Raw genomic sequence first — 27,375 nt, 5'->3', positions numbered from 1 at the left:
TGCTTTTCTCTGGCTTATATTATTAGCGTGAGTTGAATGGGTGCACTTATGTTCTGTAAGTATGACACGTCAAGATGCACTGTTAGGAATTGGTATAAAAGTGCGTATTTGTTCAAAACATAGTAATTTAACATCTCAACGCCAACTAGTTTGTAAACGGGTGCATCAGGCACATAAGCGATGGTACAATACAACCAAGTTCAATGCAACACTATGCCTTGCCTTTTCCTCTGGGATGCATGTGGGTTACTTGGCTGAGAATCCAGCACACTTCGTCTTATAGACCAATCCACAGCAGCATGTATTTGATGGAACGAGCCAGTGTTGGCCAGAACTGAGCCTTCGGAAGGGAGAAAACGTTCTGTCAACTGAATGTTTGCCATGAAACTACAAGCGGGCTGGGAAAGCCTCGGACGTGTTAACATTCCCAATGCTGTACTCAGGTGGGTGGGTGGTAATCGTTCGACCCATGATATTGAGGTCAGTGTTTGATGTTTATGTCAGAATCAGAATCTTTATCTTGGAGAAATATGATTTATGTTGAACCTCTTTTGCACCGTACACGGTCAACTGTGCTAATTAGAAGTGCGATGAGCTATGAAGCTCTTTTTCTTCCACATGTCCAGTAGGTCAGAAAGTTACAAAAAACATGGAAAAAATATAGGAAAGGTAAGCAAATCACTAAAAATAATTGAAGTATATAAGTTCAAATTGCATAAGTACAGCAATTCTCAAGCTTGGGCAACTGCAAAACAACAGAAAAAGCAGTCTTCGACCACACAAGGACAACAATCCCTCAATAAAATTGCACATTAAAATTGAACTTGATAAATGGGTAAGAATGAAAATTACTCGTCACATTCGCAAATTCGGTTGTATCCAGCACTAACCTTCTGCTTCAGGATGTTTTTCGAAGGATTTACAATGTTAAGGGAGGGGGAAAAAAGTTGTTCCAAAATGTTGGCGCTGCAACGGCAAATGCTTTGTCACCTAATCAAATTATTGTTCTTGGTATAGTACGCAGTCCTGTATGTCATCGCAGCGCAACTTGTCAACAATCCAACTACCTTTGGCAGGACCCGAGTGAAAACTAGTCCTACTACTCAGTGAGGCTTTCCTGGGTAATCAAGCATAACCACTCGTACTATATTCGACAAAAGTTTTGCTGGCTGGCTGGTGTGACAGTCGCATCAAAAGGATGAGCAAGCTGCTCGTAATCATAAAAAACAACAATAGTTGGCTAACACCGCTCGGGCACCGCGGTTACACCGCGTCTGCTGAAGTGTCCATCTGTGTATCATACAGGTCTTTTTTGGGTTAGATCGCGTAAATATATAAATATGTTAGAACAGCGGTCGGGAACCTATGGCTCGCGAGCCATATATGGCTCTTCCAGTGACGGCATATGGCTCCCAGACAATTTTGAGTTGAAAAAAAAAAAATCAGTTTGGAACTGATTTTAAAATACTTGTGATATTGCTTAATAATACTGTGTCATTTTAAAGTAAACAGAAATTAGTTTTGAAGATAAATTTCACGGGTCACGCCTGCATGAAGCTCAACCTCACCACGTATGAACCAGACTACAAGGCCATCAGCAAAACCATGCAGCACCAGAAGTCGCATTAAAAGTAAGACATATTTAATTTATTATACGTTAAAAATACTATATGGCTCTCAATGAAATAAATTTAGAAATATTTGGCTTTTATGGCTCTCCCAGTCAAAAAGGTTCTCGACCCCTGTGTTAGAAGATGTTAAAGTAGGTTTAAAGTAATATAACAGATACAAAAAAATACAATTCAATATCGTTAATAAATCGCGAACATGAATGCGATGCAAAATAAGAAATACACAGGCGAAGTGATCTATGTGGACGTGGGTCTGATAAAAGATGATACGGTACATGCGAATATGAAATGTTCATGCTAATACTAAAATTAAAATGTAGGCTTTCGTGAACAATATTATCCATAGAGGTGTTTTTGGGTTGGCGTAAATGTGTCGTTAAACCCGCCACCACCAGACACCGCTAATCAGTAAGGTTTGTCACGTCAACAGAACGTGCCAATTCGTTACCGGTACAGCACCGACCGGTGTGTTGGAGAGTAAAGCCACAACATTTACAATCTGAGTTACTGCCTGTGTCGTGTCAGCGGAGTGGGAGACAAGGTTCTTGAGGAGGCTCCTTCTTTATTCAACACTTCAGGTTCACAGGTTTGCCCTCGCTTCTCCCAAGTCGTCTAGCCTGGCCTTGACACAACCCTGACCAAAATTTGAAAACCGCCAATTTTTTCAAATTTTCTTGCTGTGGTTTTCACACCTGATGACGATTGCTTGTGTTGCAGTCGAAACGTCGTGAGAATTGTATTGTTTTATATTTTTATTATTTTATTGTTTCCTTTCTACGTGACTTTACCGAAAGAATCAAGAACATGACTGTGATGTCATCTATCATTCCGTACAGAGCAGCGGAATCGTGGACGTGGTGTTCGCCGAGTTCACTGACCAGTCAGTCGACTCGACCCATCTCTTCATTGTCCCTCTGGGATCGAGAACATGAACTGCACCACTTGTTGAGAAACCAACAGAAACTTTAAAGTCATTAGTAGACTCGTACCGGTTATAGAAGTGGGGAATATCAGCGCAGAGACCGACGTTGATCGTTCACGGCGACCACGGGGGCTCTTCGGCATTGTGCTGCGACTCGTGGAGGGCTTGGAGGGAGATGTGTGAAAACTAGTTTAGTTTTATTTTAAATATTTTTGCAAAGTGATTTGTTACCTTTCCTATAAGTTTGCCCTCCTATCGTGTATGTTGTATTGGTTGCTGTTGTAACGTGTCCGACATTTGTGAAAAAGAGCTTAATTTCTCATCGGAATCCTGCAGTATATAAACACATTCCTGCGGAGGGAGCTGGTAGGAACGTTGGGTTGCTCGGTCAATGGCCAGGGTCAACGGCGGCGTGGTGTATTCCGCAAATATGCCCGACTGTGAGGGTGGGCACAAGCCGGCGTGAGTAGGTTAAACGTTGAGTTTTATAAGGGCACCACGGGGTGACCAGCCCCTCCCCACCCAGCCCCACCCCTCCCTCCCACCCCCCACCCAGCCCCACCCTCCCCACGAGCCCCTCCCCACCCAGCCCCTCCCCTCCCCACCCACCCCACCCAGCCCCTCCCTGCACGACGGACGGACACAATAATCCTCTGTGGGCTGGTGTAACCAGAGGTTCCTACCAGTATAAATACTCTTTGGTTATTTCGGTAAAGTCACGTAGGTATAAAATAAAATACCTACGCGACTTTACCGAAAGAACCAAAGACTATACATTCCTGCAGTCACGAAAGCTTCAAATCAAGATATAAAATCAATATTCTGATTCCGGCTGCGGACTCCGGCCGGCCTGGCTCCGCATTCGACTCCGCGATGACTTTGACTGCACCGAAACCTCCAGGAGTGTGTACACGCAGCAGCACAATAACCACCAAGTCTGTCAACGACAACTCGACTGTGCGTTTGGACGTGCCGTCTGTGCCATGCGGCACAGCGCTGTATTTACTCGGGAGGCCGCTTGGCCCGATTCTCAATGGCCGGGCGACGTTCACGAAACGCGACGTCGCGGTAGTCGGTTGAGCGGAGGCCGCCGAGCAAAGTCTCCTCCCCGAGTGTGTCTCGGAGCGTGTCCCCGAGTGTGTCTCGGAGCGTCCGTGTACCCGGCCGTGGGGCTCACGGGTTCGTGTCTGGCCGGCGGGGGTGGAGGTCGCACGCCGCTAGCGGAGAGGGGTTCGCGACCTCTACCCCAGCACTCGTCTCTGCTTGTCACTTTGCACCGACACCTCCTAAAATACAAGCGCGGCACGGCAACCACTTCACACGGTCAACGTCAACGAAATGTATCAATTTGGCGTGCCATCATTTATCCCAGGAAGACCTCAGTCTCGAGACGCGTTATAAGAAGTTCTTGTATTGGTAAGCGTTGGCCAATCGCTACTTAATCATCATCATCATCAGCCTTCGTCGGTCCACTGCTGGATGAAGGCCGTCGCCATCCCTTACGATCCCGCTATGCAATGATCCACCGAGCACCTCTGCACTTGAGCGGATTCACTCGCTATCGTGAGCGTAATGGTCCATTCAGATCGACGTATCGACGCATCCTTCCGTTCTTAAAATCGAGCGGCTCCGTTGAGAGGAGTAGAGACGGGGGTCGTTCGCGTGGCCGAGAGTGCCCGCAATGGAGGGGAGTTATCGTCTCGTTTTGGAGAGAGTGCACGAGTGGCGAGCTTACATCAGCTGACTCGAGAGAGCTTCTAAATTTACCCCGGACGCGGGACCCCTCTGGCAAGGGGACGAGGCGGGGAGGAACAGCCACCCCACTCCCCTTCTCCCGCCGTCACCCAACGGGAGGGATCAAAACTAGCCGCTGCCAAGAGCGCAGCCTCGGCACGGCGATTAAAATAACAGTGACGGGGACCGTGGCACCACAGTAACTCGGCGGCAGCAGCAGCAGGAGAAGCCGGTCCCGAAGAAGCGATGTGGACAACAGGAAGAACAGAGCAAGGATGATATCTGAAATCATGAAATAGAACTTAAACCGACTTCGTTAATCGATGTGTTTTTTTTTTATCTTTTCTGGAATACGTGTATATGTTAACTGACAAAGAACTGCTCATATATCAGGTAAAAAAAGCCGTTCAAATGTCAACTTCGCAGAAGGGTCTTCGTCCGAAACGTTCGATCGCTATCTAGTGCCCTACTAAAAAGTCGGTGTCGATCACGAACGCTGCGGGGTGTTTTTTCTTTTTTTAAAAGAGGATTTATAAATAGACGTCACAAAGTGAAGGCAGAATTCATCGCAGCCCGGGCTACTGGAGCGAGCGCCGAGGACGAGAGCAGAGGGAGGGCGGTGAGGAAGACGAGAAACAATCCCTGGAACGGCTTCCCGGAGGGTCATGGCGAGCGGTCCTTCCTTTCCCTTCACATCATCCGCGCTCCGGGCCTTCAGGTCGCAGGAGCTAGAGGAGCAGCGCTGGGCTCTGAGGCAGCGGCGCGTCCCCTCCGTTAGCAGCCGGGTTCGGCAACAGCAGCAACAGCAGCAACAGCAGCAGAAGCAGCAACAGCAGCAAAACAAGCAAAGGCAGCAGGCGGCGACGGAGACGGCCAGGACTCCGTGGCGCGCCTCGCAAGAGGAGCGGCTGGTGTGCCGCGACGTCGTCGTTCATCACGCGCTGTTCGCCGGGGATTTGGCCCTCGTTCGCCGAATCTTCAGGGAGCCCCTGGCTGCCAACGTGATCGTGCAGTGTCCCGGCGACCCGCAGGTCACCACGGGTCCGCGAGCCTCGTGTAAACGCCCCCCCCCCCCCCCCCCCCCCCATTGCATCACACAGAGACAAGAGGCACGCGCGCCGCACGGGAGCGCTTATAACGCGAGTTCTATTCGGGAATCTCTTGGAAGCTGCCCCAAAAGCCGACGTGGCCGAGTTGTTCGCTGAAGCTTTTTGTGCAACGCGGCCCGGTCAGACCCCCCCCCCCCCCCTCCCCACGTATGGTGGGTCGTGTTCCGGCCCGCGGGAGTGGAGGTTGCACACGCGTGGCGGAGGAGGCAACGCACGGGCTGCGGAATGCACAGGATGAACCCTGGCTTCATTACCAGGGTGATCCACGAGCGTGGGGATGCGTAGTTGCATCGATTCGAAACTAATTCTAAAACAGACGTCGAACCGGGAGTAAATGGTATAATATGAATGTAAAGTATACGTAAATAATATGTTAATTAGTCGGAAACCTATGAAATGGCAGTAAAAAAGCGACTGTATACCAGCGTCCGTCATCAGATGACGGACGCTTGTGTTGCGCCCGAAACGTCGTGATTTTTTTTATTTTATACCTACGTGACTTTACCGAAAGAACCAAAAAGTATGGATTCCTGCAGTCACGAAAGTTTAAAATCAAGATTGTATACCAACCGATCTGTAAAACGAGGCCACGTGATTATGTATTTTAATCGAATTGAGAGCATCCATAACCCGTTGGGGGGGGTGGGATTGGTTTTAAACCTGCAATTATTAATCAGATTTGCATGAATTTGGGATCACTATTTTTTGTTTAGTTTTTATTGCCCGTCTAGTTCGTATTTGACAAAATCCATTCAAGGAGTGTTATTCGTGTGGCATAAACCACGAATACGAGGGGATAACATTAAGCTAATGAAACTGGTTCACGAACCTACTTGCTCTACAGCTATCGCTTTGTTTCTTCGCAGGCCAACGGAATTGGGAGCGAATTTCAGATATCTCTACGTGGTCCACCAACCTTAGCTTCCAAAGCGATGGTTGGCCACCACGCTCGGCTCACACACCACCACCATCACCACACCATCCGTGCTTTAGACTCCATGCCCTCGTTGAAGTCCAGACTCAATAACTTTCTCTCGTCTTTTGCCTCCGACTATCCCTCGACTCCTCTTACCGTTTACATGGCGAGGCACGCGCGTCACTATTTTTGTGCAGCGTCTTGTATTTAGACGCCAAATTGATTTAACCATTTTTTTTTGCCTTTGTTATTTGTCACCCAGGTCACTCATGCAAATGAGAGTATCCTGGTCACTTGAGTTCTCACCTGGATAAAAAACAAATACACGAGACTCGAAATCAAATTGTGGCCGTACCCGACCCGAACCTTTCCGCGCCCGCCCACCGCGTCGCGTGCAGGGATGTGGCCGTGCCCCTCGCAGCTTGTGCTCACCACCCCGGCGCGCATCGCCGCCAGCCGCGGTTACACCGACTGCCTGGAGCACCTGCTGCAGAGGGGCGCGAACCCGGACGCGAACCCGGGAGGAGACGCGGCCTTGCACGCCGCGTGCGAGACGGCGCAGGACGCGTGCGCGCGGCTCCTGCTCGAGTTCGGGGCCAACCCGAGCGCGTGCTCCGAGCGCGGACTCACGCCGCTGCACCACTGCACGTCGCCAGGGTCACTCGCGTACGTGCATCGCGGAGGAGGGCCGTGGGGGGGGGGGGGAGCTGGGAGCGCACTCATCCGGTCCTCATCACTTCGTGACCCGTCACTCGCCTTATAACATCGAATTGGCCAAACCTCGAAATGAAGGATTCTCCCGAACAAAAACAGTCGAGACTCTGCGACGCGTTCATTGGTAACGGGCGGCATGAGGGCGTGGGTATGGCAGTTGCGTTTATATGCGTGTGTCTTGTACATGTGAGCGCATACATTTCCCAGTAATCTTAATCAGTTAACCGAAAACACGTGTTTGTCTCCTCATCGTTTAACCACTCGGTCAACGTCACCACCACCACCACCACACGCATTCCATTATTCCTCCCCCCCCCCTCCATCTCCAACACCCCCAAACTCCGCACAGATGCGCGCGGCTGCTGTTGGAATTCTCCGCCGACGTGAACGCGCAGTCGGAGGACGACGAGGAGGGAGACACCCCACTGCACGTGGCCGCGCGCCACGCGCTGCTCGAACACGCGCGCCTCTACCTGGCGCGGGGCGCGCACCCGGACGACGTGAACGCGCGCGGCCTCACGCCGCTCATGCTCGTGTGCATGCACCCGGGGGTCCCGGGAGACCCCGGCGCGCGCGTGCTCGCCGAGATGGCGCGCGCGCTCGTGGCGGCGGGCGCGCGCGTCGACGCGCGCGACCCGGACTTGCTGACGCCGCTGCACGGCGCGTGCCGGGGCGCGCACGCTGCGCTCGCGCGCGTGCTCGTGGAGTGCGGCGCGCGCGTCAACGCGCTCGACTACAACGGCGTGGCGCCCCTGCAGAAGGTGCTTCAGGTGAGGACACGGAGAGGAGCGCCCCCTGTGGGTGTGCGCGGGAGAGCGTTCGGAATACGTAACGGGGCACGAGTTTGTAGGGGAGGTGGCGCAGTGTTTTACGCACTGCGCTACGAACCCATCTGTCGGAGTTCGATGCCCGCTCACGGCTAGAGTTAGTAGCGAGTGATATCTGCAACCGTCCTGGGCCTCCAACCGTGTCGACTGAACCTTAAATAAGTACTCTTAGGTTTTGTCGGTAAAGTCACGTTGGTAAAAAACGGCATCTCTTGAGGAAGGCCAGCGTCTCGAGAAGCTGTGACTTCTTGTCTCGTTGTCTGTTAAAAACTCTAACAGATAGGTGAAATTCCTCCCTACGTGACTTTACCGACAAAACGTAAGAGTATGAATCATTGCAGCCACGAAAGCTTCAAATCTAGAATTAATACCCTCTACGGGGATGAATTTCACCTATCTGTTAGAGTTTTTAACAGACAACGAGACAAGAAGTCACAGCTTCTCGAGACGCTGGCCTTCCTCAAGAGATGCCGTTTTTTACCTATGTGACTTTACCGAAAAAACCTAAGAGTATGAATCCTTGCAGTCACGAAAGCTTCAAATCTAGAACTTAAATAAGTACCTGGTGCAGTGGAATAGGCGGCCCGGCCAAGTGGTGGCCATACCACTCCCTCGTGTGGCGTCCTTCGCTTCACGGAAGCCAAATCAGTCGAAAACAACATCGGTGCGGTGAAGGCGAACACTGTTGACAAGCTCGACACTGGAGGCGGTGTCTTGAGTCACATGCGGCGCAATTACGAGCGGCAGGAGATCCATATTTGTGCAGAAATAACAACACCGCGGGGATTAAACACGATCTCCAGACGTCCGCATGTTTTAAGCCTCTTAAGCAAAGACGCTATTGATGGCAGGGTTTGGCAGGGCATAGGCGATGAAAACACAGCGCGTCGCTAAACTTCCACGGCGTCTCCTGAAATCCGAGCCCCGCCGTGCCAGCTGGGACAGAATCCGGGGTCCACGCGTACAAGGGCTCTCCTGTCATTCTCAGAAACAGCGTCATTAGCTGCCTATTAATATACGTTGCAGCCTAAAAAAACCTTACTTCACTCGTTTTGAGTTAAGTTTATATGATTTGTAACACGAGTGATCCCGCTTGGCCAATTGCCCGGCTATTTTACAAGGGAGATCCGTGGTGCGTGAGCGCAAAAGCAGCAAAATAAAATACAAAAACATCACTATCGCAGATAACGAGTACATGGTCCTTGATGAATATTTCATAGCAAACGATGTCTTTGACGGTCGTAAACGAAACACGAATACGGCTTGCCCGTATTCTTGTGCAGGCAAATTGAGTTGAGGTCCATACGGCGTACAGCCGTTTCAAGACGGGCAAATAAAGGTTTTGTCTATTTCTTTGTGTTTCTCCCTTGTGATGGAACTTTGTCGGATAAACGTTGAGATGTATAAGGGCACGGGGTGACCAATAAGGTCTGAATTGGTCTATAATAAGGTAGGGGATTGACAGGTATGCGAATAAGAAAGAAAGTGTAAATATCCGAGCACGAGGCGCCATAAAATAATTAGGTACAGGGACAAGTGTGCTCTGTGTTTTGGTCTCACCGGGAAATAATGAAGCGGGGGGGGGAACTATGATGAGCCGCAAGGGTATTCTAGAAGCGCGTAGCAGCAACGCGCACATTATTTTACCACCTGGACGTGAAGCTCCGTAAATGAGAGAACTAACAACTAATTTTGGTTCTGTTGGTAAATTCACGTAGGTAAAGAAAATAATAAATCAAAATAAATTAAAAGGTACAAATTAAATTAAATCACGACGTTTCGATTGCAACACAAGCAATCATCATCAGGTGTGAACACCACAGCAATAATTTGTTTTACTAAAGTGGGAGAGACGTCCTTGCAGTCACGAGAACTTCAAATCTAGAACAAACAAATACTTGCAAGAGCACAGAGAGTTTCCTCTGCGTTGTGTCCAGCAGAGGGCAGTGCGGCGGTATCCATTGCTGTTCCGTGCTACCCGAGCTCATCAACCCGCACTGACAAACGTGGTGAAGTATCATCAAATATCTGTTACGGCCCGCAAGGCGTGAGGGGAGGGGGGGGGTCGGCGAAGGACTGATAACGCGGACTGTGCATGTACAGCTGAGGGTTTAAAACGTCGCTTCTTCGCAGGTGGCCGCTTACCGACGGGAGCACAATCCTGAGGTCGTGGTGCAGGACCTCCTCAACCGAGGCTCCGTCAAGGTGTGGCCGGGCGCATTCCACCGGGTGAGCGTCTCGCATTCTCGCAGTAGGAGCAGCAGCATCAGCAGGAGCAGGTCCCCGGGGTTGGGTAGAGTTCACGAGGCACAACCGCTTGAAGCCTAGAATGTTCCGGGAGATGTATAACGCTCATGTCACGCGGTGGCCGAGTGGCCTCAGGGAGGTTCATCATGGATGTGTTTGAGATGTATCCCTCAGCCGGCACGTCTGGGTTTCGCCCACCTGCGATTAAACCGTATTCTCGGTGCAGCACGCCGATGGTTTCGCCGCGGTCACCGGTGACTGCACTTACTGCGACTAACCCAGATGGTCAGGGGTGAAATTCTGATGACTTCTGCCAATCCAGTTTTTGGAAAGAAAATAACCAACTGTGGCCCAGTGGCCCAGGCATTACGCTACGAACCTGAACCAATCCAGCACCCCTCACCAACCCACATGAATCAGCATGATGTTTTTGGAAAGAAAATAACCAACTGTGGTCCAGTGGCCCAGGCATTACGCTACGAACCTGAACCAATCCAGCACCTCTCACCAACCCACATGAATCAGCATGATGTTTTTGGAAATAAAATAACCAACTGTGGTCCAGTGGCCCAGGCATTACGCTACGAACCTGAACCAATCCAGCACCCCTCACCAACCCACATCGCGTGAGGAGGCCCTTTATCCAGCGGTGGAGTGAAGCAAATGCTATTCGTACGTTGCCTACTGAAGCGACCCTTTGAGTCGTCCCGTGGCGTCGCCTTGTGGGGCCGTGCCCCGTGGCGCCGCGAGGCCCCAACCGGCCGTGGCGACCTCTGAACGAGCTTCTTGCTGTGCAGGTGCTGGAGTCGTGCTCCGAGGCGGCGAACACCGTGGAGGTGCTGCTCAACGTCTACGGCAGAATCAAGATCACGCCCGCGTGGAGGCAGGCCATCCCAGACGACACCTACCAGGTGGGGTTACCGCGGAGACGATACCCATAGACGTGCGTATGTGCGTACGCTATGAATGTTAAACGTCTTTTGCATCGCACGTAGCCGGCCGTGCTAATCGGAGGTGCTTGGAAAGGACAAACTTAACACAAAAATGCAGTTCTCAATAAATTCGTTTTCAATCTGGATGATTTAAAAGTGCATATCTCCAGTGGCTTCCTAATAGCGGAAGGAAGAACGTTCCAGATGGCCGCGGAAGTGCATCTGTTCGATGCCTAACCAAAAAAAACGTGTGAGTATGCGCCGCGTTTCCATTGCCATTGGGGAAGGATGCTGGCTCGATTCGTGAACCGTGCTTTGCAGGGTACGGGCCGGGTTCCGACGGCAGCTGTACTGGGTCGATTTGGAATCAGGTCTACAGCACATGCGAGTAACATTGTACGATGCCATGACCGTGACCTCGATTCGCCTCGTCGTGGTGGTCGGAGGTTCATTTACGACTTTGAGTCTCCACGATGGAAGTCTGGTGTTGAAGGGACTCTCGTTAGTGGATCTCTCACGCGGTATGAGGCTCTACCGGTTCACAGATTCTCTTAAAATCACGCATCTTCACCTCGACGTGACTCTGCAATGCAAGGTACAATACACACACATGACGAGCAAACCACGTGGGATCGGATGTCATACAAGCTGCCAGCTTTAGCTTCCTGTCAAAACAAGCGTTTCACAAGAATGTCGCATTGGCAAAGTGAATGAATCCGCGCAGTAAATCACACGTCCCGGCACGAGTGCCAATCCGAATTTAGTCCGCGCCTAAAAAGACGTCTGCTTTTCTCGCTCTTCTGAGAAACGTCCCATCGACAGAGAACGAGCGCAGCCTCCTTCACAACATGTTTACACGGCACGGAAATAGATCGTAAAAAATCTGTAAACACGAGTGGAGGCTGTGTCATCAACATCAGCTAAATCAATATTTTTTTTTACGATTTAAAGCTTTCGTGACTGCAGGGATTCATCTTCTTGGTTCTTTCGGTAAAGTCACGTAGATTGGAAATAATAAAATAATACAAATAAAACATAATAAAATAATTCTCACGACGTTTTGGCCACAAAGCAAGTAGCCGTCCTCAGGTGGAGAACAGGTCTGTCGAGGAAACAGAGTCTGAGAATTATTTTATTATGTTTTATTTTATTATTTTATTATTTCCATTCTACGTGACTTTACCGAAAGAACCAAGAAGATGAATCGCCATCTCTCCGTGATGTCAAGCGCCTACCCCTACACCGCAGGAGACAGGGTTCCCCACACTGCAACCACGACCGCCTGCGCCTCCTGTATCCCCGCGGCAAGGGCACTGCGCTATCTCCGTCCACACTCTCCTCTAAGCATCTGCGCTCGCTGAAATGGAAAGGGGGGGGGGCGTTATTATTACACGAGGCTCACGGGACCCCCCCCCCCTCCTCCTCAGGGGCTCCGTGAATAGAGGCCCTCACCTGGCAGCTCACTGACAAAAGAGCCGTACTTGCTTTCATGGCTTTATTTTGGTGATTTCGAAAAGTGTATTGGTTTAGCCACGTTTGTTTGTTGTAGTACAGAGTTAGACTGATGGCCTTAATCAAAGTTGTCTTGTGGTTGTTGTTGGTTGTTTGACTTGAATCCCACTGGGATGTTTGCACACAGCGTTGGTGTACGGTGTTTTTTCTGCAATATTTTGCCATCTTTTCTTGGATTTTCTGTTTGCACTCAGTCACATAGTCACTTTAAGATGTTTTTTGTTCATGTTTTTGCTTTTAATTTGTTGCGGTTCCACCCGATTCAAGAGCCGAATGGCTCACAGGGCTATACCTAATACATGAACTTGTACGCTCACCCGCGCTGTTCCCGGTGTCCTCCTGCCGGTCTCCCCTCCGTCGCCGCTCTGCCCGCAGAGACACGCCGCCTTCTACGACTCCGTGTTCGCGCTGCAGGGGGCACCGCGTGCCCTGCAGCACCTGGCTCGCTGCGCCCTGCGCTCGTACCTGGACGCACGCTGCGCCGAAGTCGTCCCGCAGCTCCCGCTGCCCCCCAGGTTGCAGAGTTACTTGCTGCTGGAGCCCATGGGTTACGTACACTAGAAGGGGAAAGGGTGGTGGTGGTGGCGGTGGAGACCTCTTCAGCGTGGAAAAGCAGCAGCAGCAGCTTTAGCATGGCGATCCGGCGCGGCACAGCGCCGTCTCGTGTTGGGGGCGACGAGACCATGCCAGGAATTCATTTTCCCGACTCGAAAAATATTTCCGATCATGCCGCACCACGTCCAGTTTGGCTGGGGCCGATAGTCACCTGCTGGTGATTTCGAAAAGTGTATTGGTTTAGCCATGTTTGTTTGTTGTAGTACAGAGTTAGACTGATGACCTTAATGTAAGTTGTCTTGTGGTTGTTGTTGGTTGTTTGACTTGCATCCCACTGGGATTTGTGCACACAGCGTTGGTGTATGGTGCTTTTTTTCTGGAATTTTTTGCTGTCTTTTCTTGGATTTTCTGTTTGCACTCAGTCACATAGTCACTTTAAGATGTTTTTTGTTAATGTTTTTGTTTTTTGTTTGTTGCGGTTGCACCAGATTCAAGAGCCGAATGGCTCACAGGGCTATACCTAATACATGAACTTGAACCAGCCATTGTCTGCCAGCGACCCCGAAAACATTGAGTGAGAATCCAGGGCTGAAACGACTCCACCGGTGGATCCACAGCGACATGTTCCATGACACGGCGCTCTGCTCACTGAAGGGATTGAAAATGATGTCTCGTCATCTCTCGACTAACTACAAGAGCACAATGTTACTTATATAGCCGTTCGAATGTAAATAGGCGATAAGCTGTGTGCACTGGCGGAGCCAGTCGGGGGGCGGGGGCTGGCACGGGCCCCCCCAATGATCCGATCGAAATCCCTAATTTCGATCGGATCATTGGGGTTTATTTGTAACAAATCGGCATTTTGCGACCCCCACTGTCACTGTGTAGCATATTATTACGTGCCAGGAACTCTATGAGATGATAGGACAATAGTCGGAGTCCATAATTGGCAATAAGTAACGACAAATCAGTTATAAGTGACTCAGAATTGTGTGCAGTTGCGTATACAGTGCACGACTTCCCTGAAGGCATTCATTCACCTTCAGCGAGCGCGATGCCGATCACACAACGCGGTTCGAATTCGAACCTCGATCGATGACTGCGCCATCGCCGCACACGCGTCCTTACTTACTAACAACTCCTCTATCATTTCTCATTACTGGAGGGGTTCCCCGCCTATCTGAAAATCCTGGCTTCGCCATTGGCTGTGTGCGCAAGCTGCCCGATTTTGCCTCGTGTAGACGCTCGTGGTTTTAAGGGACGGCTCTAGCCTCTATAAACTGAACTATTCTACGAGGCTGCGACTTGGAAAACAATTATGCTTACAATCAATAGCGCGTCACATCACCGTCAGAGATGGCGATGGTGTGGAAGAGGCCTTACACCAGCAGCGGATAGATCATGACTACTGATGACGCCGAGATGTTCCTGCTGATTAAGGATGAAATTGATGACTAATACTGGTAGGAACCACCGGGTTCCACCAGCCCACAGGGGATTATTGAGTCCGTCCGTCCGTCGTGCATCCAAAAATGGGAGGGGTGGGGCTGGGTGGGGAGGGTGGGGAGGGGCTGGGTGGGGAGGGTGGGGAGGGGCTGGGTGGGGAGGATGGGGCTGGGTGAGGGGTGGGAGGGGTGGGGCTGGGTGGGGAGGGGCTGGTCACCCCGTGGTGCCCTTATAAAACTCAACGTTTAACCTACTCACGCCGGCTTGTGCCCGCCCCCACAGTCGGGCATATTTGCGGAATACACCACGCCGCCGTTGACCCTGGCCATTGACCGAGCAACCCAACGTTCCTACCAGCTCCCTCCGCAGGAATGTGTTTAATGACTAATGATACATACATTCGGTATATATATAGGACTTTGTTGAAGACAGACGCAATTAACCATACTGGCAATTAAAGACAACTCGGGTAAAGCGGTGAACCCGACCCCCTAAGTTAAATTCCCAGTCACGGCTAACATCAGTGGCGAGTAATAGTTCAACATGTCCTGGGCGCCTAATTTACCAACAAGTACGTACCGGCGAGGTGAAGTATGGTCAAAGAATTTCCATGCACGACACGGCGTGGGGAGACATTCATACAGCAGCCGATTTATGGCTGTAAACACACACAAAAAAATCACAGTACATGTACTGTCTCCCAAGATGATACGGTGCTTATCCTGGGCAGGCGAGCAGGCCAGGTCTGTACCTGTAGGCAGGTAGTGGTGGAGGGGCGATGCTCGGGGAGGGGGTGAGCGACGAGGAGGAAGAGGATAAAGTCGACGCCTTTTGGCGTCCTCTGGTCTAACACCGTTTGAGACGAGGCTCAAAAGAAAAGCTGGTGTGGACCAATCAGTTTCAAGGACAATACATTTATTATTATCAGAGTATGTTTTTTGTTTGCATTTTGACCACAAGCATTGTGGTGAATGCAGACATGATTCCTTGTAAAAGGTTTCAGCTTGGTGTTTTAACATCTCAACACCTGTTTTGTTGCCAGAAAAAAGGGAAAACCCCTATTATCATATTTTGGTACTGGCAAAGGAGGTCCCATGATCCACGTGTGTTGTTAATTAACGCAGGACAGTAGTAGTAATAGGTTTTTACCCTTTTTGTCTGGCACCAAAACTGCCACCTTTATATTTGAGTTGTACGCCTTTTGGCGTCATCTGGTCCAACACCAGTGGAGACTAGGCTCTAAGAAAAGCCGGCTCGGGTGTGGACCAATCAATTTCAAGGACAGTTACATATCATTATCAGAGTTGTTTCTTTTTGTTTGCATTTTGACTGCTTGTGTTGTGGTCAATGCAAACATGATCCCTTGTATAAAGGTGTCAGTTTTGGTGCCAGATAAAAGGGTTAAAACGTATTACTATATCTTGCTACTGGCAAAGGAGGTCTCATCATGTAACGCAGGAACAGGCATTCATTCGCGTCCGCCACGCGTTCCACAGCTGTCTCTACCGGTTGTGTCGGTAAATTGATCATCATAATAATTGACCCCCACGAGCTGTACATTTTACACAGATAACGTTCTTCGCGAGAAGCACTTCTTCGTGTTGGTGACTAAGTGGCACAACTTGTGCGAGTGATTCATTAACGAGCATTACAAATAGCATTGGCTCTGTATCCGCGGGTGGCAGCCTCACACATGAGAGGTGTCTCTTTATTAGAATTAGTTTTACACGCAGGGGCATTTATTTGCGGGAGTCATTTTAATTAGTTTTTGCACTTAAAGCTTTCGTGACTGCAGGAATTCACATTTTTTGGGTCTTTCGGTAAAGTCACGTAGATAGGTTCAAAGAAAAGAACGACAAACCACGACGTTTCAATCGCAACACAAGCGTTTATCATCAGGAAGAGGAGGTTTCGATCGAAACGTCGTAGTTTTTTGTTATTTTTTGTTATTTTCTTTGAACCTATCTACGTGACTTTACCGAAAGACCCAAGAATATTAGTTTTTGCAGTTGATATGTATTGTTTTTACGTGTTTCCTTTATTAAATAATCAGTTGATTGGAGACTGATTGTATCTCTTTTTAATTGTGTTTAAAACGTGTTTTTTTCCGCACAATAAAGAGGTTTTCTTGCATAAACCTATCGAAAATGGTCATCCGGATTTCCAATCGTCTCGAAGGGTTTTATTCTTCGTGATTGGTAACGCCTTCACGGTGTACCTCAATCAGCGGGGAGCGCTTGAAATCCAATCTGAAATGATAATTGGGTTTTTACCCTTTAATCTGGCAACAAAACTGAAACCTCTTTTTTACAAGGAGTCATGTTTGCATTGACCACAATACCTGCAGTCGGAATGCAAACAAAAAACATAACTCTGATAATGTAGGCACTGTCCTTGAAATTTACTGCAGGTATTGTGGTCAATGCAAACATGACTCCCTGTAAAAAAAAGGTGTCAGTTTTGTTGCCAGATAAAAGGGTAAAAAAACAATTATCATATTTTGCTACTGACAAATGAGGTTCCAATGGTGAAATCTGAAATGTTGTTGAACTTCTTTCGCACCGTGGGTGACCAACCGTGCTAATCGGAGATGAAAGAGAATGAGGCTCAATGCAGTTTCTCAAGGGCTCTGCGATTTGGGATGTTTGACCATTTTTTTCCCTTCATATTTGAGTTGCTTCAAGGGCTGGAGAGACACCACAGCACTCGGATAGAGCAGACACTCAAAATCTGCCCACACGTCAGAGGCCGGTAACCTGCTTGCTGTACTGCCAACCATCTAACCTGAACCTCTTATTTCTATACGAAAAGTGGTATTTCGTAGTTGTAAACCAATATGCCAATATCCTTGTCATTTATTCTTCACAAAAACTTGATTTATACGTGCCAATGTATTGACCAACTTCTGACCAAGAAAATTTCAACGTTGGCCAAGACTATTACCAAATTCAACATCAACATTCGACGATTCGCTCAAACCGCTGTGAGCTTCCTCGGGTATTGAACTCGGAAATATCGTGGCCGCAAATACCTCCGTTTGAAGTTTACCCAGGCAAGGGGAATTACATTTTTTAAAACCTCAATTCAGCCAGAGCGCAGCAGAGGGCGCGCTATACCTCCGGCGTAAATACAGCTACAGGCCGACGTTCTACAAGGGGCGCGCACGTGTTGAAACCACGGCGAAGATCAGACGATGCATTAATTATCTACTCCGGTGCAGTTTGTTCGAGGAACCTCGCACAGCTGACGGGTTTAGCACAGTTTTTTTTTATCGCGTTGGTCTGAGTAAATGATTTTGTCTGATGGACACCGTTGATGACGATTACCACATTAAAGATGATGAAGATTACCATTGACTTAAAGCATTCGTGACTGCAGGAATTCATATTTTTATGATTTTATTATTATTTTTTCTATCTACGTGACTTTACCGAAAGACCCAAAGAATAGAAGATTACCATATTCAACTAATGACGAGGATTACCAATTGAAAGATCACTCCCTGCCGTAAGGTGCGTAAAACGAAGTAGAATGGAAACACGTCTAAACCGCGCGAGCTGGGATGATGCTCTTATTAAGAGAATCAGAATCACAGATGTCCAGGAGGGGCGGGTCAAAAAGTTACAACAACATCCATAAGAGTTGTATTTGGCTTAGATCGCGTAAATGTGTCGTAAAACCCACCACCACCCAACACAGCCAACTAGTAAGGGTTGTCACGTAAACAGAACGTGGCCAATTCGTCACTAGTACAGCACATCGGTGTGTTGGAGAGCCAGGCGACAACATTTACAATCTGAGTACGACGTTTCGCCAGTAATTACAACTAGCTTCATCAGGCGACAGCCAGATTTGGCTTGACGTGTTTGTTTGTCATCAGTCGCCTAATGAAGATTATAAATGTTGTTTAACGACACATTTAAATATTTATATTATGGATGCTATTGGTCGCAAAAGCCTTCTACGCGTTCGACTTACAACAGATTATACAAAACACGAGAGGAGTGTAGAGTATCGTAAAGGTAAACAAATCAGTCCACTGAGCAGCTATGAGCGTCTTTCTCAGACGCCACCTGGTCACCAATACTTGCTCAACGAAGTGGCTTATGAAGAGTCGATCGGGGTGTGTGGATCACACGGAGATGGGACCCGCTTGGAAGTATCCACCTGCACGGCAATTGACGTTACGCCGGTGGTAGGCATATACGAAAAGTCGATAATTATTATTTTGTATTACCAATTTTGCTCTCTCCCTTATTCGTTGATGGGTGGGTGGTGGTGGATTTCCCGTCGCTCTGCACAGAAGCTGTACATTAAAGCGCTGGTTAGATTAACGTTCGCGAAGCCACCGTGGGATGATGAGTAAGGACATGGGCACACACTGCCGCTTGCAATCCACAGAGGCCCGCAGCTTGAGACAAATGGTGCTTGGGTCATTGACGGGCAGCAACCACAGTTAGCGGATCGGCAGGTGGCGTGAGCGTGCGGCGGGGTAAAGTTGTGAGCGCTCCAATCTCTCACGAGTTCACAAGGCGTCTGTGTCACGTAGAATGGAAATAATAAAATAATAAAAATAAAACATAGAATAATTCTCACGACGTTTCGGCCACAACGCAAGCAGCCGTCCTCAGGTGAAGAACAGGCCTGTCTGAGGACGGCTGCTTGCGTTGTGGCCGAAACGTCGTGATAATTATTTTGTTTTAGTTTTATTATTTTATAATTTCCATTCTACGTGACTTTACCGAAAGAACCAAGAAGATGAATTCCTGCAGTCACGAAAGCTTTAAATCGAAATTTAAGGCGTCCGTGGGCCAGCGTGGAAGAGTAGGCCAAACACCCTTGAGAGCTCCCTCTAGTGGAGGCCCCTCGACCAGCGATGGCGTGAGCAATCAATGGCAGCAGGGTTGTACCTCGACATGGCATGAGGTAGTAGGTCTTCACCCTTTTAAACTGGTACAAAACTGACACCTTTATTCAAGGCATCATGTTTGCAATAACCACAACACAAGTAGTCAAAAAAGCAAACAAAAAGAAGCAACTCTGATCAAGATAATAATATGCACTGTCCTTGAAGTTGATTGGTCCACACCCGAGACGGCTTTCTTTAGAGCCTAGTCCCCAATGGTGTTGGACCAGATGACACCAGAAGGCGTACAACTCAAACACACTGCAATATCAGAGTATTGAGAGCTCGGGGTAATTATTTGAGATCTCTTTTACCAGTGGCAAAAAGACCTACTAACTATATTTTGCCACTGGTAAAAAAGATCTCAGTGTATATGGCATGAGGTGTGTGTGTGTAGGGGGGGGAGGGGGACCCGGTCTGGCTGGTTGGTGTCAGAGCCTCACTCGTGCTGCTGTTGGAGGCGGCTGTAAGCGGATCCGCGCGTGTGTTTTGTAAACGCGCGACTTTACGGGGGGGGGGGGGGGGAGTTCATTCCAGCAGGCGCACGGTCATCTCGACGTGTTTGTTTGTCATCAGTCGCCACCACTCCCCCCCCACCTCACTGATGTTTAACACCGCGGGGTCGCACTGAACGTCCGTCCCAGTGGAACGGGGAGAGACGAAGCGAGTCTTCGAAATCAACATCTTTATTTATTCTAGATTTGAAGCTTTTGTGACTGCAAAAAATAATAGAAATAAAATAAAAAATTGTTTGATATCATTGATTTATTATTATTTTATTTCTATTATTATTTTTATTTTTTACCTACGTGACTTCACCGAAAAAGCCTAAGAGTATCTTTATTTATCCTGGAGAAATCCGATGAGCTACGAAGCCGTTTTTTTTTTTTAAAACGACTGTTCAGTAGTTCGAGTGGGTTGAGCTCCCATAAAACGTGTCAGTTTTCTGTACCCGTCCCGGGCCTCCCCTAGGTCGACTCAGCTTCAAATTTATACCTGGTAGCATGTGAAGACTACAAGTATACGGTATCGCATGGAGATATACCTATTGATCGAAGGGAGTTCGTGGGAGCACAATGGCTGTGTTCGAAAGGAAGTGATGCGGAATGGACCTTTTGCAGCGAGAGAAAGGAGGTGGCAGTTGGGTTGGTGAGCTAAGAAAAATGTCGATCAATGTACAATACAGCCCTAATGTGAACCAAATGCTGAACGAGGAACTCGTCACGCCGCGCAGCTCGCGGAAGCGACATGGCCATACTTTTTGGTTCTTTCGGTAAAGTCACGTAGAAGGGATATAATAAAATAATAAAAATAAAACATAATAAAATAATAAAAATTAAACATTATAAAATAATTCTCACGACGTTTCGGCCACAACGCAAGCAGCCGTCCTCAGGTGAAGAACAGGTCTGTCGGAAAGACAGCGTCTGAAGGACGGCTGCTTGCGTTGTGGCCGAAACGTCGTGAGAATTGTATTTTATTATGTTTTATTTTTATTATTTTATTATTTCCCTGCTACGTGACTTTACCGAAAGAACCAAGAAGATGAATCCCTGCAGTCACGAAAGCTTTAAATCGAAAAATGGCCATACTTCACCACGCTGGTGAGTGCCGGTTGATAAAGGCGGTGAGCGGAGACGTTGAAGCAAAGAATGTAACGGATATGTCGCTGCAAATTGACCTCTGCCGCACGCCACGTAACCACGCAGCAGCCCATAGCAACCGATCCAGGATGAGCTTCCGAGATCTCGCGTTATTTGGTTTTAGGCGTAAAGAAATATTCACGAAAAGTTAAATATACTCTTTGGTTTTATCGGTAAAGTCACGTAGGTAAAAGCGGTTGTGCTTTCGCTACGTTGTCCCCACCTGAAGAAGGACGCTTGTGTTGCGCCCGAAACGTCGTGATTTAATTGAGTTGTTTTCATTTATTTCATTTTTTACCTACGTGACTTTACCGAAAAAAACAAAGAGTACGAATCCTTGCAGTCACGAAAACTTCAAATCTAGAAAAAATAAAATATGCCTATGCTAAACAACCCATTAGTAATGGTGGAGTGATGCTCGCAAATACAGGAGTTAACAGGGCCACGTTAGCCACCTAGGCATGGCAATTTACTTATTTAGTCTGTTTTGAAGTACCATGTGGGCCAAGAAGCTCTTAAATCGGGTTTGATCAAGAAAAAACAAAATGTTTAGTTTTATTTTTGTTTATATCGGGCAATAGCTCCTCTTCGTAGGTGAGAGGAGGGCCGTTTCCCGAAACGCCTCCTGTTATATATATACGTTTTCCTTCCGTGGCAGTGATATTTACATGTGTCCGATGCTATGCGATGTCAGCTCATGCTGCCCTGCAAACGCAGTGTCACCAACATCAGTTGTTGTTCATCACGCCACATCGCCGAGATTAAGAGGGAGGCCCTTCCAACTCGCATCAGCCCGTGACTTCTGTCACGAACATCACGACTTTGCCCCCCCCGCACCGCGTTTCCGAAACCTCAACCTCCCCCATGACAACTCCCCCCCCCCTCCTCTCAAAACCATGGCTTTAATCCTTTAGAAGGCAAGAGTCCGTAGTTCCTGTCCCGTCACCGGCACAGACCGGGATAATTTAGATATCGACAGGCACTAATCGGCTTACTCGCCCCAACTCCGATGCGCGCCGGGGCTTGGCCGCGTCCGTCAGCGAGTCCCGCTATTCTGCGCGGTCACCCCGGGAACGGGCCGGCTCGGATTCGGCTCCGACTCACAGTCAGCGAGCGAGTGGAGACGGAGACGCGTGGATGGTGCAAAGCTGCTGCTGCTGCAGCAAAGAAAGCAGTGACGCGCGGGAGTTCATCTGCCACGCTGATGCGTGGTGGAAGTGTGCGATGCGTGTGCGTGTGAGATTCGATTTGTTGCGCAGATGATCCCCGCTTAGCCAGCTGCCACGGTTGTTGAACAAGGGAGATCGGCGGTGCGTGAGCACGGTAGCAAGAAACAAACAAAAACACACACAGAAACCCATACATTTTGCGGAGAACGAGTGCAGTGCCCTTTAAATGGATTGATTGCGCAGTTCACGGTACGCGCACGTGTGCAGTGCGCGCGTAGCGAAGCGCGCCCCATCCACGCGGACACCACGCTCACGCGAACCACACAACTCGGCACGAATCCGTCAATACACACCGTCCTAAAAATTGACAAATATTTATATAAAATAAGTGACGTTTAGGGCACAATGGCCCTTCTTCGGAATAAGAATGTTTATTTATACTGCAGGAGGAATCCGATGAGCTATAAAGCTCTTTTTCACAGATGTTCAGTCGGGGCAGGTAAGAGCATTACAACAACAAACAGTACAAACACACGATAATAGTGCAAAGTACAAGCAAGGTAAACAAATCACACAAACACATACAGATACAACTAAACCATCCCCCTCCTCCAAGACAATGCCCACTGAGGTGTTAACTTATTTTTACAAAGCGACCTGGCCACAAATGATAGCTCCACAAAGTGGCTTATCATGGGGACATTTCTAAGAACAAAACAATCTAAATAGTCTAAACGCATGTTTCTAAATGTGTTGAAGGGCCATGTCCCGAATCATCGCCTGTCATACATATATATGTTTTACCATTTTAAAGGCCACAGTGTTATTGACGAATGTAGTTTGTTTTGTTAATTGTGCTTGTGCACCACTCTCCACACAGCGTCGCCAAATGATTCGCACGGCCCACATCACCACGCTCGCAAGGGCACAATGCCAGCGCTCCTTTGCACGAGACGGATATCTGCCACTCGCATGGTTATCACGTATATTGTAACGTGCAGAACATAATGCAACGAATGTAACGGATCACATGTTAAACATTACACATTGGCTATTGTACGGCGTGACTAGTGAATTCACTTGAACCATGCAGAACCAGAAGCGAGCCTCCTGGTTGAAATGTTACGGGTCTTTGGAGATGGAGACCTGGGGAAAATCGACGGAAGAATCCTGTGGCGAAAAAAATAAACACAACACAATGTAACCGAAAACCGAAATCAAACAAAAGGAGCCCGCAAACCCGGTGCCATTCGCGATAATAAAGAGTTGGCGCCGAACTTGTGCAGCCTGGTAACAGGAGTGCGATTTGGATTAGACGTGCATGGGCGCCACGTTGGCTAGGAGATGTTAACTACCTCGCCTGGTATACAGGGAGGTCGTGGGTTCGGTCCCAGGCCCTGACGATGCCTGCTGTATATTTGGAGTATGCATGTTCTCCCCCGTAGTCGCTTGGGCTTTTCTCCGGGTCCTCCAGTTTTCCCTCCACATTTAGAATCAGCATCACGCGTTTAGAGTATTTGGCTGCTATAATAGTCCACATGATAAGCAACTTCGTTGAGCTATAATTAAAAATCGACATTCATATACAGTCTACTCTTGGTCTTAAGCCTCACCTTACCATATTAATAAAAAAAAGTGTGCCGTTCCTGGCCCTTCCCCCCTCAACCATTATATATACGGGGTAGTATTTCTTGTGATCTCTCATTTACTTGATACAGCTGTCGTGGCTGTGACGGTTCCACCTGAAGACGGAGGCTTGTGTTGCTTCCGAAACGTCGTGATTTTTTAAATTAGTTTAATTTAATTTTTATTAATTTAAAATGTTTTACCTACGTGACTTTAAAGCTCAGTGTGCCTCACCTGGTAAAATAAAAAAAATACTTTAGTTTTTGTACACTGGAATGTTTTTTTTTATCACGCTACTAAAATTAATGCTGACTTGGCTTCTTTTCACCCCAACAATAACTCTGTTGTTGTTAGTGGATGCCGCGAGCCGTTACCACCGAAACTAGGCGGTGAACTGGCTAAACGGGATTTACCGTGTAACAAATACATACTGCATGAAGTTAAAACGACGCCGGAAGAAGACATTCGTAAGACGTTTAATAAAAAATCAAAATAAATAGCGACACCAAATAGTTGAGAGGAACGAATACAAAAGACTCACATACGCTTAATTTAAAATGTAACTTTTCCATCTGTGCCCCTATTAGTGCAATTGTCTCGTCAAATATTCTTAAAATCTTAGAGGATGTAAAAAAAAACCTCACGACACATATTGTCTTCCCATTTTATCACGTAGACATTTTCAAATTACTTTCAATGTTCCGAGTATACAAGATTGTGAGAATAATATGAAAATGACAGCAGTCAGTTATTTTTCCGTTGCAAAACAAAGACTTCTAATATATATACACACATCTTATATAGATAAATCACAGCCCTTTCTCAATCCACTGCTGCATGTCCCCCCCCCATGCAGTGTCGGTCATGGGGAATTGATTGACCAAACTTCGCCACGCTGGCCATTGCGGTTTGAAGGTTGTCCCCCGTCTAGGATCACTACACTTATACGTTGTTTTGCGAACAGCAGCTAGAAGTTCTAGATTTGAAGCTTTCGTGACTGCAAGGATTCATATTCTTAGGTTTTTTCGGTAAAGTCACGTATGCAAAAAATTAAAATTAATATACAAGGTCGGATCTCTTGGAATTTCTCATTTTCTTGATACAGCAAGCGTGCTGTGACGGTTCCACCTGAAGACGGAAGCTTGTGATGCCTCCGAAATGTCGTGATTTTTATTGTATTTTTATTTTACTTTTATTAATTATAATTGTATTTTTTTACCTACGTGACTTTACGGAAAAAACTAAGGATAAGCAGCTAGAAGGCCCGAAACACGAGCGTGTGTAGCTGGTTATTGCTATTTTCACCCCATTCTTGTCTTAAAACACGCCGATGCCTCCATCGCCAGCGATGGGATGCATGCCCAAGCCGCTCAGGTACGGCCGTTTTTTAGAAGCCCAGTCAGCATTAATGCCCACAGACAATGAACGGGGCCTGCTGTCCAGTTGGTCGAGGTGACGGTTCGCGTCTGTACGCTTCATTTAGAAATGCGACAGCGATTCATCCCCAGGCAGTAAGTTCGGTTCTATAGATTCATCGCCAAAGTCGCGCCGGACATCATCCCCTGATGACGATTGCTTGTATTGCGATCGAAACTTCGTGATATATTTTTTTTCTTTTTATTCACTTGATTTGTATTATTGTATTGTTATTATTTTTTCTATCTACGTGACTTTACCGAAAGAACCATATAATATGAATTCCTGCAGTCACGAAAGTTTTAAGTAAAAAATTGAACATCATCAAGCTGATGCAAAGTTCACCGCCATCTGCGTTGTTGCACGAGGGCGCTGGAATTTTGTAAAAAAAAATTTTATAGCCGCGCACATTTCAAAGCAGCGGCGATTCTCAGCCACGGATGACATCGTGAACTGATCCTTCGGCTCTCTACCGCCCCCCTCCTCCCTTCCCAACCCGCAATGATCATCGTGGGGGATATATTTGGTCAAAGATTGCGCACGACCGCCACGGCCGGCGAGGAAGTCTTTCTTCATCGAGAAGTACATTGACAAAGGTTGGCACATTATGATTGGTGTACTCGATGACATGGGCATGTGTAGACACAACAACCACATACGCCTTATCATTACCGTGCGTGTTGGCTATGCACACACCATATATATAGAATATACTACACAACCCAGATAGCTAGCATCGATTTTAACATTTGCTAATAAACCAATTAGGGCTCATTTGGTAGAGACGCAGCCACGCACACGCACAAAGACAAGCTGTATAGGCTTGGACATACTTTTGGGGCAAGCGCTGTTCGCGAACACGTGAAAACCGGAGCGAGTGGGTGGCCAGCACCACGCCCGACCGCCTTTGTCTCCCAAGTAGCGATGTTTACACACCGCAGCAGATACTTATTTGAGACCGAGTCGATCTAGGGGGAGACCCAGGACCGGTTCCAATAATCGTTGCAGCGGGCTAACCGCTACACAACCACTCCCCCCCCCCACACACACACAGGTACGCATATAAACCAATCACACAGAGACACACAAAGGCACAAGTGACACACAGACACACACAAGCGGCCGTATGTGTTCTCTCTTCAGCCGGAGCGCCACGTCTGCTTTGAATATTACTCTCTGCAAGTCACGGCCCACTTTGCACACCTCATTCATCACAATTATTATATTATTCACGGCTGATTTGGGCAGCGTGGGCAGCGTGGATTCACCGCCACACTCCACGCGGCAACGCCGCTTGAACTCATCGCCCATCCCCGTCTCAAATGGCTACATAGTCCCCGGACCTGAACAGAGTTCTGTTAGTGAGCGCCTATTAATGAACGAGTGAATGGAAGTCGACACAGGACGCGGATTGGGTTGCTGCACCCAGAGCCACCACGCACGCCAGGCCACGTTGGTTCATCATGCAGCACGCTTGCAACAAGTGTTAGTTTTCGGCCGACTTGACCTAGACGAGGCCCAGTGGAACTTTAGATAGACAATGATAACGATTGCATGGTTCAGTAGACGAACGTGGTGGAAAAAAACGGAGTTGATAGCTTCGTGCTTTAACCGCTTTGCCACAGGTCTTCGCACATGTACACGTGCACACACATCACACGCGCATACACCTGCATACGTAACACGCACACACTACACACATACAAACACATACGACACACACAGTACGCATGCCATACACATCGCACTCATCCCACACGCACAAGGAACCCTGCATAGGCTTTTGTGGCTGTGAGCGAGGACCCATCACACAGATAAAAACACAAACGTAGCCTGAACGGACTGTCGGGGCAAGTGCTGTCAGCGAGCACCTATGAAGGCCGACGCGGCACACGAGGGGGTGGGTGGCCAGCACCACGCCCGGCCGCCTTTGTCTCCCGAGTGGCGATGTTTACTACACATCGCACCAGGTTACTCATTTGAGGCTGAGTCGACCTAGGGGAGTCCCAGGACCGGTTCAGAGAATCGTCACTGGTGTTGTTGGCCGTGAGCGGGACTCGAACTCGGGTC

At 48.2% G+C, this 27,375-nt stretch overlaps 1 protein-coding gene across 2 annotated transcripts; it reads left to right on the top strand.

The window, feature by feature from the left end:
- The first annotated feature begins 4,401 nt into the window (after nt 1-4,401).
- On the top strand, nt 4,402-14,634 carry LOC133345052 (ankyrin repeat and SOCS box protein 18-like). Of its 2 annotated transcripts, none has more exons than XM_061555455.1 (6): nt 4,402-5,343; nt 6,711-6,978; nt 7,376-7,796; nt 9,987-10,082; nt 10,898-11,011; nt 12,920-14,634. In XM_061555455.1, the coding sequence occupies exons 1-6, from the start codon at nt 4,953-4,955 to the stop codon at nt 13,103-13,105; spliced, it is 1,476 nt and encodes a 491-aa protein (XP_061411439.1). In that variant the 5' UTR covers nt 4,402-4,952; the 3' UTR covers nt 13,106-14,634. The 2 variants fall into 2 exon arrangements, with proteins under 2 accessions (XP_061411439.1, XP_061411438.1); XM_061555454.1 differs by having other exon boundaries at nt 11,354-13,060.
- Nucleotides 14,635-27,375: the final 12,741 nt, after the last annotated feature.

Source organism: Lethenteron reissneri, chromosome 21 (genome assembly GCF_015708825.2).
Source record: "Lethenteron reissneri isolate LAM-NWPU_2019-01 chromosome 21, ASM1570882v1, whole genome shotgun sequence".
Classification (NCBI taxonomy): Eukaryota; Metazoa; Chordata; class Hyperoartia; order Petromyzontiformes; family Petromyzontidae; genus Lethenteron; species Lethenteron reissneri.
Note: the sequence above shows the minus strand (reverse complement) of the source record. Positions and strands in the feature narration are given on the sequence as shown.

Excerpts from the sequence above, each read along its gene's own strand:
- LOC133345052 (XM_061555454.1), top strand. The coding sequence starts at position 4,953 with ATGGCGAGCGGTCCTTCCTTTCCCTTCACATCATCCGCGCTCCGGGCC. Across the intron at positions 6,979-7,375 it reads ACGTCGCCAGGGTCACTCGC|ATGCGCGCGGCTGCTGTTGG; the intron begins GTACGTGCATCG and ends AACTCCGCACAG. Across the intron at positions 10,083-10,897 it reads GGCCGGGCGCATTCCACCGG|GTGCTGGAGTCGTGCTCCGA; the intron begins GTGAGCGTCTCG and ends CTTGCTGTGCAG.